At 33.1% G+C, this 17,358-nt stretch overlaps 1 protein-coding gene across 3 annotated transcripts; it reads left to right on the top strand.

Moving 5' to 3' along the window:
- The first annotated feature begins 831 nt into the window (after positions 1-831).
- Positions 832-17,272, top strand: LOC128184351 (PAX-interacting protein 1-like). 3 transcript variants are annotated; one of them, XM_052853802.1, is made up of 21 exons: positions 832-1,003; positions 4,600-4,737; positions 4,968-5,011; positions 6,085-6,145; positions 6,251-6,364; positions 6,578-7,054; positions 8,112-8,351; positions 8,564-8,717; positions 9,372-9,463; positions 9,694-9,789; positions 10,013-10,147; positions 10,353-10,474; positions 10,592-10,776; positions 10,887-10,930; positions 11,254-11,327; positions 13,300-13,396; positions 13,558-13,726; positions 14,129-14,229; positions 14,464-14,598; positions 15,429-15,504; positions 15,952-17,272. In XM_052853802.1, exons 1-21 carry the CDS (start codon positions 941-943, stop codon positions 16,032-16,034), a joined length of 2,700 nt encoding a protein of 899 aa, XP_052709762.1. In that variant the 5' UTR covers positions 832-940; the 3' UTR covers positions 16,035-17,272. The 3 variants fall into 3 exon arrangements, with proteins under 3 accessions (XP_052709762.1, XP_052709755.1, XP_052709769.1); XM_052853795.1 differs by having other exon boundaries at positions 11,236-11,327; XM_052853809.1 differs by having other exon boundaries at positions 833-1,003; positions 6,578-6,910; positions 11,236-11,327.
- The last annotated feature ends 86 nt before the right edge of the window (positions 17,273-17,358 follow it).

Genomic DNA, 17,358 nt, shown 5'->3' with positions numbered 1-17,358 from the left:
GTGACAATAAGTAAAAATGGTGCATACAATTTAAATTGTATTTAATTTCATCGAAATGAAATGATCGCCAGAATAAAAAATGGGTCCATGTAACAACAATCACAATGGCCTTTTCAGAATGTATGGATGCCGTTTGATTTATGTCCTTACATATTGAAAATATTTTATATCATTAATTAATATATTACTTATTATATTATTTATTTATTACATTTTTAGAAATGTAGCATATTCTAAATAGCGATATACCGGAGATATCTATACCCTGTATAAGGCAAAAGTATCGGCATGAGCGACTTGACGTTAACATCAAGAGTAGTGCATAAAGGCTATTGCAGACTGAAAAAAATGTATTAATTGCCTTAATCAAAAATGTATTACATGTGAAATGTTTCATCTTGACCTCTCTAAAAATGGCTGACCACCGTAAATGGTCGAATGGGCCTGCATGTCAGAAATATCGATATTTTAGTGCACCCGTGAAAAAGTTTTAGCTGATTTCACACAATTAATGGTGCATAAAATGAACAAGGTTTAATTCTGTTATTTTTTGACACTTTTTTAAATTTAACCGTTGTGCACAAATTGTTGACATTTGATTGAAGATTTTTGACATGCAAAAAATGACGTCAAAATCGCACTTGATTTCAAACGGCGAGGAGTTTCCCGAAAGTGACGGAGTTAGGGGGCTATGCGATATAGGGAACTGACTGATCGGTGCGGTTTTGTTAGGGTTCGGTTTGACTGAGAACCCTTTTCAACGTACCATTTAACTGAGTCACTGAAATGTTTTACCATATCAGAATTATTTGTTATGATGAAAGATAAAAAAGAACACTGATTTCATTGTTAGCGGGAAAGAAGTGTCCCTAATGAAGGCTTTATGCCGCGTTAGCCTGGCAATTGTAGACCTGTTGAAAAGATATGCTTTGCCTTAAACATGTCAGATGATCCACTATTCAAAGATGTCACCTACTACATTGTAGGTGACATCGATCAAAAGGTAAGCAACTTCACAATTTTTGTCTCTTTGCATTATTTTTTTAACAGGTTGGACCCTATTTAGGAATAATTACGCTAAACGGGAACTATTCCTCTTTTCAGTAACAAAAATGACCCCACAAATGCGGAATTTTCTTGATGTATGTTTAATAAATAAAAAATCACACTTGCATAATAATCGCATAAGAAATGCAAGAGTACTCTACTTTTATAAACAACCGAATTCGTGGCCTAAAACTTCAGTCCTCCACTGCTGCAAACAAATATAAGATGATTTTGAACTTGTGGAAATGGTGAGTATTCTTGCATTGATCGTGAATTTTCCTTTGACAGTTTGCCTTTGCTGCCTAAAACCCCCAAAATTTCAGAGTTTGCATGTGTTCATTGAGTTGGCAGAACTAAACTATGCAAGAGAAATTTAGAAATAAATGCAGAAATTGTTGTTTATTTTGGATTTTACATTTTTGATCTTGGGAAGACCATGAAAACCTTGAAAGCATGTACCAGCAATGATTTTAACACATCTTGTAAACTATTATTTAAAAAAAAAAGAGAAAACACTATGTTAATTTAGAAAAAACTTCAATCCAAATTCAAAAAATGATTAGAAGAAATGATTGTACCATATTTCAATACAAAATGAATAAAATATTGAAAAAATTCTATGTAAAAATAAACATGTATACTGATTAACCACATTATAATCATAGAAGCTACTGTAAGGCCAAAAAAAAAAAATTTTTTTTTCATATTTTTTTTTAAGAACTTGGATTTTGTGTGAAATAATGAGAAAGAAGTATATTCACAATGTACAGTATGTTAATGATGATTTAAAATTTCCAAAGGTCATTGTATTATTGATGCATGTAATGTATAGAAAACAACCTGCAAAAGAAAAAAAAAGATTTTTTTTAAAATAAAAACTAATATTATTTGCAATATTTAATCTACATGTGTGTGAATGTATTTATCTTTTTCTGGATAAATATTTCTGTATTAGATTAGCTTAATGTCAATATTAATTAAATCGCGCAGTCTCTGTACTTCCGACCGTGTATTTGGGGTATCATAGGTTAGGCCTAAAAAAAAATAGGTTTGTTTCCGCTTTCCCGACCGACCCTAACTTAAACCCGCCGACCCCCAAAAAAATTTCGAGTTTTTTCGTAAATTTCCGTTTTTATCCGTTTTTTGTTAAAATTTCGTTTTTATCCGATTTAAAAATTTATTGTGTCCTCCAAATTTAAGTCGTAAAAACGCTTATAGAACTTATTGAGATGTCATCAGTATTGTGTAGATGTTTGTTATTTACAAATGGCAGCACATGTCGTGCCAGTTGAGCTCGAGAAATGTTCCCACCAGCCGGGGAAAAGGAAAAAGTTCATCACATCATTTAAATAATGACAACAAATACTTGTTTTTTTTTATCTTACCCAGTTTAATAGATAAATGGTTTAATATGCACAATTGAACAGATGGAGAAAGAAAAAAAAAAGATTAAAAAAAAAAAAAAAGCCGACCGACCGACCCTAATTTTTTTCAGCCTGAAAGCGGAAACAAACCTATTTTTTTTTAGGCCTTATGTAAGAGACTCTCAAGATAATATAGAAAGTAGTTTTATAATTTAAACATTTATTGCAGTTATTAACTAATAAGAGGTTATTAACTAACTTTAATATCAGTATTTAAAGTAATAAACATTGTTTTTGTAATTTCCAATGCACAGTATGTTGTTGCATCACCCGTATTTATAACCCCTGAAGATAAGATTGTTGCAAGTCAGGGTTTTTTTAGGGGTCATAGGGGGCCTGTATTCGGCCCCATTCCCAACAGTAAAAAGTACGTGTTTTTCCCAATTTCATCACAGAAAATTCCCAAAACTTAAAAGCAAATATCGTCTAAGAAAAAAAAATGTGTTCCGAAGTTCGTGAAAAGTAAATCGGGATCGGGGTTTTAAAAATCTAAACCGCATGCTCCAAATAACGGCCACCTAATTGTGACTGTCAACCATGTCGCTCAATTCCAAGTATTACAGAAAAAAAATTAAACTGGATGATGTAAAAATGGTTGAACACATACTTTTCTAACAATACGGTTATGTCTTATTTGAAATTATTTAGAGAAATTATTTAGAGAAATGTAAGGAATGACATTTTTCCCAATTTCATCCAAATGTCGCTATTTTTCCCAAATGGAAAGGCCCAGGCCCTTGTTTTTGGGACCTTAAAAAAACCCTGCAAGTTATTAACCACAAGTTTACTATCATTCTTTTGCCAGTGAGGTTAATTTACACGATTGTTAGCTCAGAAGACTGGGCACCTTCACTTCTCTTTCTGAGGAAGTTCTGGCGAAGTTACCGATCACCACCATGATCACAAAAAAACTTTTAGGGTTGGAGGGTAAAAGATAGTAGGGGTGCAACGATACACTTGCCTCACGATACGATACGTATCATGATACAGACCTTATGATACGATACGTATCGTAATACTTTCGATGTGCTTTTAAAAAATAAAAAATAAACAATTGCGCATATTTTGGTATTGTTTAATCTCTAAACTTTTAGTTACATGATTTTTTTCCACATATTTTTCCTAATAAGCTGTATAAATATCAGAATGTCAACATGATCTGCATAAGGAAAAAATTTAATGTTGACGCCAATATCGTTATTTATATATCGTTAACACTGACAACAATCAAATTATTTATGCTCTTATTACAGATGTAAAGAATTTTCCAAAGGCAAAATATTTAATGACTAGGGTGACCTTTGATTTTAATTTCATTTTTGCACATCTAGGAATGTGGCATTAATTTCTTGCGACAACAGACAAAAGCGTTGATAATGCCGTTTTATATGAGGTGCAATACGCATGTCGTTTGTTTGTAGGAAAACGTCTGCAAAATAGTGCTTGCATGTAGCAACACTCAATATGGGAACTTTGTTAGCCAGTTTCATTTATCCTACAAAAAATGTTACCATATCGAAGATTTTTGGGATGCACTGTAGCAGGGGGCAAAATTAAATAATGCGAAGCACGTTTTTAAACACCGAAAGTCATTTTGAAAATATAATTTTCAAACCGAATCGGACAGATAAAAATTTTCCGGATCGAAATACCGAACCGCGGTATAGCCTATAGTATCGTGACATTGAACTGTAGCATATTTTTACCATGATATACTGTCTCACGGTTTATCGTTGCACCCTTAAAAGATAGGGTCCTTCGGGCGACAGGAAACAGGAATAATTTTTTTTTTTATTTGGCCTAAGAAATATGCTTAATAGATTTTGTTTGTTATTGGATTTCATTGAAATGCAGCTGTGAATATCAAAGTTTGAAGCATACACATAGTAAGTGGGTCCTTGTTGTCAAGGAAATGTGAAACTATTCTTGCACTTTTTCTTCAGTTTGAAGAAAACATTGAAGATGTGAATTGAAAGTGTGTCAAAGTACATGTATTGCATTTGCGGGAATGTTTTTATTATTAAAAAGGGAAATCGTTCCTATTTAGTGTAATAATTCCACAAAAGGATAACTGTGCCCAACCTGTTTGAGGTGGCCAATAAGTGTATTAATTTACTCATTGCTACAGGTTATATCGCTGCTAAATGATGGCGGCGCCAAAAAAGATTCGTACCTCAGTGAGATGGTCAGCCATGTGATTGCGGATGACTGTACCCAGAGTGAATATTCTGAGGCTAGGGAATTGTTTGAACTTCCTGTTGTCACAGTGAGTGCAATATTTCAAATTTTATTGTTGTTGTTTTCTTAACCTCTATATTTGAAGATAATTATCAGTAATTATAAGGAATAACTATAAATGGTAATCAGTAGTTGTTTCCTGTTTTATGTGTCTTATAAAAAAGAAATCACATGTATTGAACTTTCTGGAAGTTGAAATGCACTGATACAATTTTACCTATTTATGAATTTTTAACAAATTTTCATTGTTTCTTTCAGAGTGACTGGGTCAGATTATCAGTTGCATGCAAGAAACAGCTCAAGTATCCTTCTTGTTCATCATATTGTTTATATTATAATGTGACTGTTTGGAGGGCGATAACACTATCACAGTTTTACCATCAGAATCTATAGATTTATTTGAAACGTGCTCAGTTGGAGGGCGATAACACTATCACAGTTTTACCATCAGAATCTATAGATTTATTGGAAACGTGCCCCCTGTTATCAGGTTATTCCTTACAATAAAGGTCACCTGCTCAGTCTTGTTACTATGTCAGCCATCACTTGACAAATTCTGTCTTAAGTAACAATGCACTGAACAGTTTGTGCAAAAAAAAAAGGATTATAACTACTAGCCACAGAACATTTTTTTTATCTTTAAAACGGTATTTACTGTATTTTCAGGATTTCTTTTGAATTTCAAAAGCAGTGATTTTTATCAGAAATGAACAACTTTAGATAAGATAAGGGTGCAAAATTTAAAATACCGAAGCATATGGATCCCTATCTTGAACCACAATTTTCAAATTAAATAGGTAGAGATTGTAATCTCTGAAACATTTATTTATCTACATGAATAGGGAGAACTGCAAGTGTCTTAAAATGCTGTTGAGTTAGAACATTTCTGTTTCACACACTAACATGAATTTAGCATAAATTGAATATCACCAAATGGCACCAATGAATCTTTTATTTAATTTTTTGTGTGTTTTTTTTTAATTCAATTAAAAAATGCTACTTTGTCCATTGTTTTTATAATACATGATTATTTTTTGTGGTCTTTTTTTCTATATTTTTACTAAATAATACAATGACTATATTGGCCAATATTTTTTATTCTACGAAGTCCATATTTTCAACGACATAAGATATCAATTTTGATTCTGGATGTTAATTTGCTGTTTGTTTCAGTAGGAAGACTGTTGAAGATATTCTTAATATCATTAGTCATAATAATATCACTGGTGAGAATTATATCAATGGTCATAATGCTATCTCTGATCTGAATTTAGTTAACCTTTCTTTTGTTTGTTGTTTGGGTTTTAAGACCCGATATGGACATTTTATAGGTCACATTGTAATTTTTTGTATTAAAAACCTTGACTCACTGAAGTTTGGAGTTGTTTAGTCCAGAGGATGTTATCTTTAGTGGAGTGGTAGCTTGCTGCTCGGAGGTCAGTATATTCTTAACTGAAAGTGTTTTCATTTCAATCTGTTATACTGTAGAATAATGTATTTATGCGTATTATCTTCTTCTTTTTTTAATGAAATTTGAACAGCTGACACTGGAAGATACTAATGCTTTGTGGGCAATGTTAACAACCAATGGAGGAAAGTGTCAACAAAATCTGGACAAGCAGTGCACACATCTTATAACTGGAAACAGCCATGGGGTAAGACACATTTTTTTCACGTATGTGTATATTGTGTATGTGTATATTGTGTATGTGTATATTGCATATTATATCAGTTAACAGTATTTGTCATAAAAAAACTGTGTCATTTTCATTTTGTGTAGAAAAGGCCGGAGATCATCTTTTTTGTATTATAATTATTATGAAAATTTAACTTGCAAGTTTTAATGCAATTTAAACCTCTTTTTAAAGGCAAAGTACGAAGAAGCTCTGAAACATGAAGCTACCATAAAGATTGTGTGTCCTGACTGGGTGACAGATACACTGGAAAAGAAGGAAAGGCAAGATGAATCTCTGTACCACCCCAAACTGCTGAAGTCACCAACAGACCTAGCCACACCTCCCTCCACCCCTCCACCAGCCATTAACACCACCCCTCCCGAACCAACTCCCATGGATGTAGAGCAGCAGGAAGAACAAGCCAAGCAGCAAGCCAAACAGAAACTGAAGGCCCAGGCCTTGCAGCAACACGGACGGATTCACCAGAAACAGGAAGTGGCTGTCAGTCGGTCGCCAGCCAATCAGGTGATTGCTCAGCAGCTAGCTGCCGCTGTTTTAGAGAAGAGACTAGCCGCCGAAGAAGGAGGTCACAAGGCCCGCCCCTCTACGTCCCCAGTGACCGCTAATGCTAAACAAGCACTGGCCCAAATGGTCAGCAGTCGGCTACAGGTTTGCTGGGTAGCAATGTCTGCATGCAGCATGCCTGTTTTTAATGGTCCATTATCTCTTTTTGCCTCAATATTTGTTTTGATGTAAAAACTTGTTTTAATACTACTTTTAGCATAAAAAAGATACAAAAAATCATAAGATAAATTTTATAATTAGAATGATAAATTGGAGTTGCAATTAAAAAAATTTAAATGAAGTAATGTATAGCCCAAAAGAAAAGATTATGTGCATATTTTTCAAGTTTTCTAACTTCTGTTAAGAGGTTTGACTTCAAGGTAATATGTAAAATATATAAACTTTATTGTGTTTTGATATAAATATAAGATATTAATTTTTATCTTTTTTTTGTTTGATTATATAAGTTCTTAGACAAGTTTTTAACTTACTGAGGCAAAAAGCTTAATGACCAGAGTATAACTGAGTGACCCTCCTTGTTGAAACACCCAGCATAATGGACGGAATTACTCTACTAACGTAGAATAAGTTACACCGAGAGTTGGATCACTTACATGTAGCTGTGTATATAAGTATGCTATAGGAGGGAAGCTAATTCCATTTATCATGCATGATGGAGGAATATACTTTTATTACAAAAAGTAAAAACAAGTACATGTACATGCTATTGTACATGTACTTTTAAGGAACTAAATTTCATTGGTCTTTGTATAATTTTTACTTTGTACAGCATTCAATCTATGAGTTTGGAATATGCTATTATTGATAAAAAAAAAATTGACTCCTCCATAACTTAGTTACAAATATTCAACTGACCATGGTTATTTTAACAGGCGATAGGGGAGAAAAAAAGAAACTATCAAATCACATCTTGGTACTATACTAATACTGAGTGTGGCCTCCTCAGTCAGTAATATTCTCTATTTACATGTACTTCAACTTTAATGGTTTCCAGTTGTGTAACATCTTTAATCAGAATGTCCCATATTTGCAGTGATGAAAAGAAACTAACCGGTGATGGAATTGAAGCATGTAAAGATGAAATTTCCTGGATCAAGCATTAGCAAAAATTTTATTCTTATGAATCTGTCTTAAATTTCAGGGAACTCGACCCCGACAGAAGTCTCCAGCTCGACCTGCTATGCCACACCTATCGCGGTCACCAGGGGCGGTGCCAACCATGCCACAGATGCTGCCAATTCCAAACATGCCACAAATGGGGCTTCCTTCTTTCCTACCCCCTGAGATGCAGAGGCCAGGAATGCCCAGGCCTCTACGGAATATCACGAACAGGACGGAGCTTCCAGGAAATATGCCAGGAATGATGCCAAACTCTATCAAGGTGATCTGACATGCCTAACTAAGACTTTTGTCTCTGAATTTAAAACAATTATTCTTTCTTTTAAGATAATTCTGCCATTTATTTAAGATTAAGTCACTTGATTTTAATAAAAAGGATTGAATTTTAATTCCAGTAGTAGTTACTTATTATAGAAAACTTGAGTTAGTGACATTGATGATAATAAGCATGTTTTGTTGTGATAATTTTTTCAGACAAATCAAAGGATGCCATTCAACCCTGCTCTCCCTCCATCCCACAGGCCTCCCCCACCCCGTTATGTTCCTCCCTCGATGAGTCAGCAGGGGCAGATCCGTCCTTCAATTTCAATGCCCGCCACGTACTGGGGGCATGACCCCTCAGATAATTGTAAGTTTTTCATAGAATGTCCAATTAACAGTACTCATATTTCGAGATAGTTAGTTGATTTTGAATTGATATTGTTCTTAAGATTCTGTATTGCAGTAAATTGTATCCCATAAATATTGTGGAAGTTCAGGGTTGTCTAAAAAAATTAAAGTAGAAGGATGAAATAAACAAGTAGAAGGGGGTCCCGGGGTCTAGCTTATAGCTAGATTGTGTTTGAAATGTAATATTAGCCAGGTAAGAAAGGCATTATAGGCAGGGGGAATCCCCCCACCCCATGATCTTAGAGACAACCCTTGAAAGTTACATCATTTTCTCTGTAAAAAAAATTTCTAATTTGTTCAACTTCATTGTTCTTGTAATAACTTAAACAGTTGTGATTAATGGTGCAGTAGAAACATTTAATAGTAACAAAAAAAGATGATATTGGGATCAATTGTAATGATGATGTTGTTATCAAAAGGGGAATAACTTCATATTTTTCTACATCAAGTTATAAAAAAATTATGTGTAGAGATAGATTGTCAGCAAAAAATAATTTAATTGAAAAAAAAGCAATAACACATGCAAGGAAAGTCAAAACTGTCATTGCTGAAAGAAATTTTGAATTTTCATATGATTGACCTATTGAATGTGTCAATTTTTCTTTGACTTTAGTACCACCAGAGATGTGTTTGCTAGGCTGTGTATTCTACATCACTGACTATGTGAAGATAGTAGGCCAGTCCGAGATTGATAAATGGAAAAAGGTATCACCTGACACTTCCTCTGATATCGGACCCTTTATCAGAATATAGTACACACTTGCATTAGCATTCTGTTAACATTTTTTATTAAACTTTTCTTGCAATTTTTGCAGATGTGATAACACTACAGTTTTAAATACACTGTATGGTTTATTTACATGTACATAGATATACCGGTACACATAGTATTTTCTCTTCTTTTTTTTTTATCTAACTTGTTTTTATTTTGTCAGGTAATAGAACAACATGGGGGACAGGTGGACAATGCCTACTCCAATCGGGTCACTCACCTGTTGTGTGCCACCCAGCACACTGATGTCTTCCACATAGTATGTACAATGTTGACATTCATGAAAATTGTTTGAAAAAATTACTGAATTACATTTGGATTTTAATTTCTTTTCTGCACACTGCTTTATGCTTTATACATGGAAATCTGAAGACCTTGTTAATATTTTGTAATGAATTATTGTGCAGGTATGTGTAAGTGAATGCAGTGTGCATTCTTTGGAGTTTTGAGGTTTTGTTTTACAATTTAATTGCATAAAACAGGCTTTAAAGGACCAGAGGAGGGTTGTCACAGCCTTCTGGTTGAATGATGTGCTGGTTAAGAAAAAGATGCTGCCTCCCTATCAAGCTTTACATCTGCCTATCATCTATGGAGAAAATAAACCCTGCAGCAACCAGGTAAATGATGGCAACCAAATAAATGATTGCAAAAAGGTATTTAATACTTACATGTATAAACAGAAAAGGTACTAAAAGAGCTTCTCTTTTCTTTTTATTCAATGTTGTACAGTTTTTTGTGTCTTACAAAAAGGTAAATAATATTTATGAACAGAGTAGGTATTAAAAGAACTACTTATTTCTTTATTATTTAATGTCGGAACAGCTTTTGTGTGTAACAAACTTTGATGGAGATGAACGCCTAAGAGTGAAGCAGATGATCCATGCTATTGGAGCCAAGTACACAGGCTACATGACCCATGGGAATTCTGCAATTATATGTGGCAGGTATGCACATGTTAAGATATTTCATTTCATTGTCTTTGATTATTTAAACTTATATTTCTCTGATTTTCTATAGATTTAAATTTCTTGTCAATATTTTCAAATTTCTGATTTTTACAGACCTAATGGAACCAAATATGACAAAGCCAGTGAGTGGAAAATTCCTGTGGTGAATGTTCAGTGGCTGAGTGACCTAGTTTTAGGACATCTAGAAGCTCTGAAATTACCTTTGAATCCAAAGTACAGAGTCCTTGGCCAGGAAAACCAATTTAATCTAGATCTCTCGAAAGTATTCCATTTAATGGGTGAGTGAGGAATACAAATGATTCATTCTTGGTAATAAGAAAGAATTCATTGAAGAAGATTTGTCCTTGAGTTAGATTATACATGTATTGACTTTTACTTTATTTTGTAGTTGGGTGGCAAGTTCCTCTTAAAATACAAAAAGAGACATGGAAGGTATTTGATATTTTTATTGTTTACTGAAATAATATCAATTACATGTAACTACATTTGTTTGATAACATATTACTGCGTTTGTTTAATAACATGAAAAGTTTTTCAGTGTTTCTTGATTTGTTGAACTCTTATGTAATTGTTGAGTCATATAGTATTATATATTTAGTCAAATCAATTTAAATTCACCTGTTTTTCTTCATCACAATTTACAGCATTTAATGTTTTAAACTGAATTACTGAATTTACAAGTTAATATATAATTTTGGTTTACGATAAATCAGCATTATTTATATTGATTGAATTAGAAATTTATCCCAAATCAGAAAGTAAAAAGAAATCAGGAGAATGAAAAACAAAAGGAAGATGTGGATGGTGAGCCTGATCTCAAGAAACAGAAGTGAGTCACTAGAAAATGTTACTCATTAATCTCCAAGACATAAAATCATAAAATAAATACTGTATACAGGGAAACATTCCCCCCGTTTTATTTTTGCCCTTTCTTCCTCGTCATCAGTGGGCGAATTTAAGGCTAGGCGAATTCCAGTGTCTCGAATTACCTCTTTCTAGATGACGTGTCTTGACAAATAGAAGATCAGGCAAAACTTTTTATTTGCAAGTGTATACAGCTTACTCCACTTATATTGAACTCGCTTATTCTGAAATTCCGCTTATTTTGAAATAGAAATAAATCCCCAGTTTTTGCCTCTCATATTCTTTGCATTGATTTCACGGATATAATGAAATCGGTTATTTTGAAATATCGCTTATATTGAAGCCACTGATCGGTCCCCTAAGGTGATAATTAGTTGTTTTTATAACGGTAATATTGAAGTTCTCCCTGGCGGCTGTCGTCACGGTTGGTGACAGTAATTATGCCAGACTGACCGGTTGATATACAAAGGTGTGAATTGATAAGTTCTCTTCATGTGTGTTTTTATACTTTTATTAAAGATTAAAAATTATTCAATGTTTAATTTTTTGTTTTTACGAATACGGATGTATTGAGGCTAGACATAATATGGAATCCCCACGGAAAAGAAACACCTTATCTCCGGACGCTAAATACAAACTATATTCTGTCCCGAGTTTTTGCTTCCACCACTTTTTGCTTGATATTTCAATAATAGTTAATACCTTTGTGCTCAAACTACGTTCATCCACTAATATGAAAAATGTCCAGATTATCTGTTTTGAAACGCCCCCTCTAATGCTTTAGGTTTCAATACACAACCAAAAATTGAAAGTCTACGGAGATTTTGCATTGCATCAGCCATTAATAAGCCTGGATGATAACGTTAAAAAATTGCGCGATGTATTCCGAGTGTATTCCGAATGGAGAAAAGATGTAAACATTTCCCATTACAAATCCCCGTAAGAAAATTGTTTTCGTTCCTGTCAAATTTTTTGAGTGAAAAGGGATAATCTGTCAATGAAGATATCTTGGATATATTCTTTTTCATCGATTTCAGTTGTATTTCTTTCACAGGTATGTGTATTTTTATTAAAAATCAGCAAAAAGTGATGGAAGTAATTACTTGGGACAGACTATAGTTATGGCTATTGATGAAAGAACAAGGCCTAAATTTGAAATAGCTAAGGATTTTGAGATTATCGCGTGTACACTTACGATGTTTAGCAATATTTGAAGCGTTTAAGTGTGGTGATTTTTCTCTAACGTTTTTCTAAAATGTAAAAGAATGCGATCCGAGATTATGATGAGGTTTAAGATAGTAACAAAACGAAACTTACAAAACTTTCGGATATAATTTTAAACAAACTTTCAAGGACTAATGTTCAATGTAATCCGTTTATTGTAATAGATAAATGATGATCTAATAATTTGTTCAGGTTTGGTTTTCTATGCTTACATCGGGATTGAACTTTCAAAAATGGCGGCTTCACGTCAGTCAATTTCGCTTATATTGAAATACGGATATATTGAAATAATTTGCATGGTCCCCTGAATTTCAATATATCCGGAGTAGGCTGTAGAAGGGCAAAATTTCAAGGGGAAAAATAAACCTGTATACAGCAGTGTTTTAAAAAATGTATGCCATTATATATGATAGGAAATCCTTTGTCTTTAGAGCATTTTTTACCTGCAGAAAATGACATTGATTCTCTATATTGTAAAATTAATTATTTTGTATTCTTTTTAGGAAATCCTCTTGTATTCTTTTAGATTCAGTGTTTCAAAAAATAAAATTCAGATACAGTCTTCACAATAAAGGAGTTTTTAAAATAACAAGATTTGGGTTTTTTTCTTTGAAAATTTGGTCTGTATGAATTGGTGATACTAATCCACTGATATCTGTGATAAATATTGCACTGTGTAACTCACAAAATTCTTTTAAATGTTTGATATTTAGACTGAGCATTGAAGATCCAAGTGTAATACAAAACACTACTCAGCCTGTCATTATATTCACTGGATTTCCCAAAGGACAAGTCAGAAAGTTTCAAACGGTAACATTGTATTCACATGAAAAGAAAATAGACATGAAAAATTTCGGAAATTTTTACTTATATCGCTGAAAATAAGTTTAAAAATATGTTGAAGCATATGAGAAATGGACATCGTGAGTGAAAATTGAACACATTTATGTAATGTTACTGTTTTGTGATAGGTTGTGAGTCAGCTGGGAGGGATTTCTACAGAGAACCCTCGACTGTGTACCCACCTTGTAGCTCCATCCTTGTCCAGAACCATGAAATTCTTCGTAGCCATCAATGTGTGTAAACATGTTGTCACAGGGGACTGGATCGAGGCTTGTTTGGCACAAGGAGCTTTTGTTGGTAAATGACTTTTATTTTTTGCAAAAACTTGACATTGTACCATGATTTTGAGAATAAAAATTTTTAATTTCAGATACCCCCGGTAATGCTGCTCTTTCATAAATGCATGTTTGTTAAGAAATGCAGTCTTGTTAAACAGCAGATTATATGATAAACCAACCCTTGCATACAGTCTTTAAGAGCAAAGTGTAGATGTATTTTTTAATTTAACAATTTGACCCTTTGTAAAGTTCAAGTGCAAAGTGTAGATGTATATTTTAATTTAGCAAGTTGACCCTTTGTGAAGTTTAATAATTATTTATGGGTTTTAATTGTTAATGCACCATTATTTTGATAAAATGCTTTTAAAAAATGCTTGGCTCTCAAAATTACCAACATTATGATTTTTTCTCTGTTCTGCAGATGAAACTCCATACAAACTAAAGGATGAGGTAACAGAGAAAACCATGAACTGTGTTTTGGAGGATTCACTCAAACGTGCTCAAACTAAAAAGCTTTTTGAGGTACAATTTGTCCCTATTAATCTACACACTTTATTTTTTAAGATAACAAAACAATTTTTCTATGAGGGAAATATGATTGATTGATTGATTAATAAGTACTGTTTCAAATTTTTATCTTTGATATGAAAAGAGACAAATTTGGATGTATGAAAATTTATAACAAAGGGTAGTGAAAATGATAAACAATAAGTATTACTTTATCATCAACCTTTCACTGTTGTTGTTTGTGAACAGGGCATGTCCTTCTACATATCCCCCAGTGTCTCCCCGCCAAGTTCTGACCTTGAGAAAATCGTGGAGGCGGCCGGAGGTCAGATTCTCAAACAGCGACCAAACACACAGATATTTACGGAGCATAAAGATGAAAATGTGAGTATCTCCCCACAGGAGGGCTCATTTCATGTTTGTATCACTTTTGTAGGGTCTTATTATGGTTGCCAGGAAAAGCAACCATTATACAAGCCTAAAATTTATTGTTTTGCTGATTTATTGATTTAAGGTTAAAAAAGGATAAAATTATTGTTCCACAATGGGGTGATAAAATAATTGTTCTTCTTTGAGGCTTACACATGCAAGGTTAAAACTTAATTATCTCATTAACACATCTACACTAGCCAAGGGTTTACGATCCACTCTGTTCCTCTACAACACTTGCCAGATTTAACCGATGTTTTCAAAAATAGAACAGCTTAAATACATGTTTTTCATCTAAGAGGTTTGTGTGGAAAAAAGATAAAAATAAGATTAATTTTATAAAAAATATATTTGTAATTATATATGGTATGTTATTCATTAATCACATAAAAATTTATTATGGTTGTATGTGAATTTTGTATGAAAACAAATTGAACAACACTGCCAATTAATAGATTCCCTGCGATTGCCTGTCTTTGTAGCCGATCAGATTCCATTGCACAAGATTTAATTTTGTCGGCTAAATCTGCCAAGGGTTGTAGAGGAGCAGAGTGTATCGTTAAACCCTTGGCTAGCAAAGATGTTGTTAATATTGTATACCAATTACTGAAGATATATGAAAGTGATTTTGACAGTCAAACATTGTTAATGTATTTTAAACTATTAAATGGTAACTTCCAAGTTATTTTTCTCTGCTTTGTGGAGTTTGATGATGACAGTGTTCTACTGTATGTTAACATTAACATTGATAATTACTGGTTGTGATGTTATGGTAACATTTACAGGGCAATATGAAGACTGTGATGATCACTTGTGAAAACGATGTGATGTTATACAAGGATTTAATTGCTAAAGACATTGGTAAGTAAATTGTCCATGTGTAAGTCTATCTGTCTTGTTCCACAACCATTCAGATGTAGATGAAATAATTAGTTGTCAACGCAATTGCATGCATCACACCCGCTGTAGGGGCACAAGTATCACACCATAAACATGTGTGAATCGAATAATTGATTGTTTAATTATTCAAGTAGATGCAATCAGCATCCAAAGTTTGATGATTTCAAGTGAACAATATTTTTAAAAGGAATTCAAATGCAGAAAATGTTTTAGGTGGAAAATCACATACTCCTAATTTATTTTTACCAATGAGATTACGTGTATATACAAAAATTCTCATTCCCCTTTTCTTTGTCAAAATGAATGAAAGCCATATTAATTAACATGCACTGCATGTATCTTGACATTATGATTACATGTTTATTGTTCATTATTGCTGTGAAATATTAGCCATTTGGTTTCTTTCAGCAATCTTCAATGCGGAGTTTATCCTGAGCGGAGTGATGCGACAGACTGTGGATTTTAAGTCCTATCAGATTGATGTTCACTGATACAACAGATTGTAAATAGATGTGCATGTAAAAACTCTCCCTGCTGATGTCCATTGCCTCTTCTGTTGCTTTGCTCAGAGAAATTGGCATGGACGCATTCACAGACCAGGAAGGTCTCTGAACGAAAAACCCCTACCCTTTCCCCCTCACTCAAGGAGAGTTTGAGATACAGTAGTGTTTGAAATACAAAGTCAAAGAATGACTTTAACAATCAAAACTAAAGCAAGGCAGCAAAACTAGCCATGAATTGCATGCGCATGGCTTGTTACATGATTTCTTGAATTTATAAGTGTGGTAGAATAGCAAAATTACTGTATGTTGTTTATGACGAGTATGACTTTCTATGACCCTTAATCTGAGCAATGTTCTTCTCCTGCTTTGCAAGTTTTAGAAGATTTGTTGGAAAAATGTGAATGGACTTAAAAATCGTGAAATTTGAAGCTGGATCTTGATTATAGGAGAATTACCTGAAAACGAAAAAAAATTTCCTACCTGTTTAATATATAAGATATTGGTAAGGAAACTGTGTATTTTAGTATTTGATATAAAGAGGGTTTTTTCCCAAAATATTCATGGTTTTAATATACGGTTTAAGTTTTCTGTACCTTTGGTTAGTACAGTCATGCCTCTGAGTTGAGTGAATAAAATGTAATTAAAGCAATATGAGCTGTATTTTTTAGAATTTTATTTTGCTGCTAAAACCTGCTAGTATACTAAGTCTGCTTGTAACTTAAACTTTTATGATGAATAAGATTTAAAAAAATCATTAATTTTTGTCAAAGAAAATATTTCACGTATAAGGAATATATAGCAGATCAATTTTTGTACAGGACGACAATAATTCAATTTTGCCCCAATTAAGGCTTCTTAATGGCTTTTCCCACAAAAACAGAGCTAACAGAAATTTTAAAACCATGATATTTTTTGTCATTTTAGTAGAAAATAACATTTTCTTTAAAAAAAATTTCAACATGAAAATTGCAGCTCATATTGCTCGTATTGTTTAAAGAATTCCATAATTTTAAATTCTGTTGTTTTTACAAGCAATTATGTAGATGCAGGTATATAGACAATGTTTCTAAAACACCTCTAATACTGCAGAAGGTTGTAGTGCTATTGTGGAATTTAGGAAGGGAGTCCATTCCGTAGAAATGAAAATTAAATAGACATTGCTAACTTTGTTATTAAAAATGTAGGTTTATAATTTTGTGAGAATAAAACCCATGTTGAGCATGTGAGACCTTGTTTTCTGTCACAATAACACAGTTATGTCGAAAACTGATTGTAAAAATCAGCTTAAAAGTTGGAGTATGAAACCTTGTAC

The sequence above is a fragment of the Crassostrea angulata genome, chromosome 1 (assembly GCF_025612915.1).
Source record: "Crassostrea angulata isolate pt1a10 chromosome 1, ASM2561291v2, whole genome shotgun sequence".
In the NCBI taxonomy this organism is placed as follows: domain Eukaryota; kingdom Metazoa; phylum Mollusca; class Bivalvia; order Ostreida; family Ostreidae; genus Magallana; species Magallana angulata.
Note: the sequence above shows the minus strand (reverse complement) of the source record. Positions and strands in the feature narration are given on the sequence as shown.

What these genes read in the sequence shown, in the direction of transcription:
- LOC128184351 (XM_052853795.1), top strand. Translation starts at nt 941, where the DNA reads ATGTCAGATGATCCACTATTCAAAGATGTCACCTACTACATTGTAGGT. An exon ending in GCATGCAAGAAACAGCTCAA is followed by an intron (nt 5,012 to 6,084) that starts GTATCCTTCTTG and finishes GACTCACTGAAG; the next exon opens with TTTGGAGTTGTTTAGTCCAG. An exon ending in ACACTGATGTCTTCCACATA is followed by an intron (nt 9,790 to 10,012) that starts GTATGTACAATG and finishes TGCATAAAACAG; the next exon opens with GCTTTAAAGGACCAGAGGAG.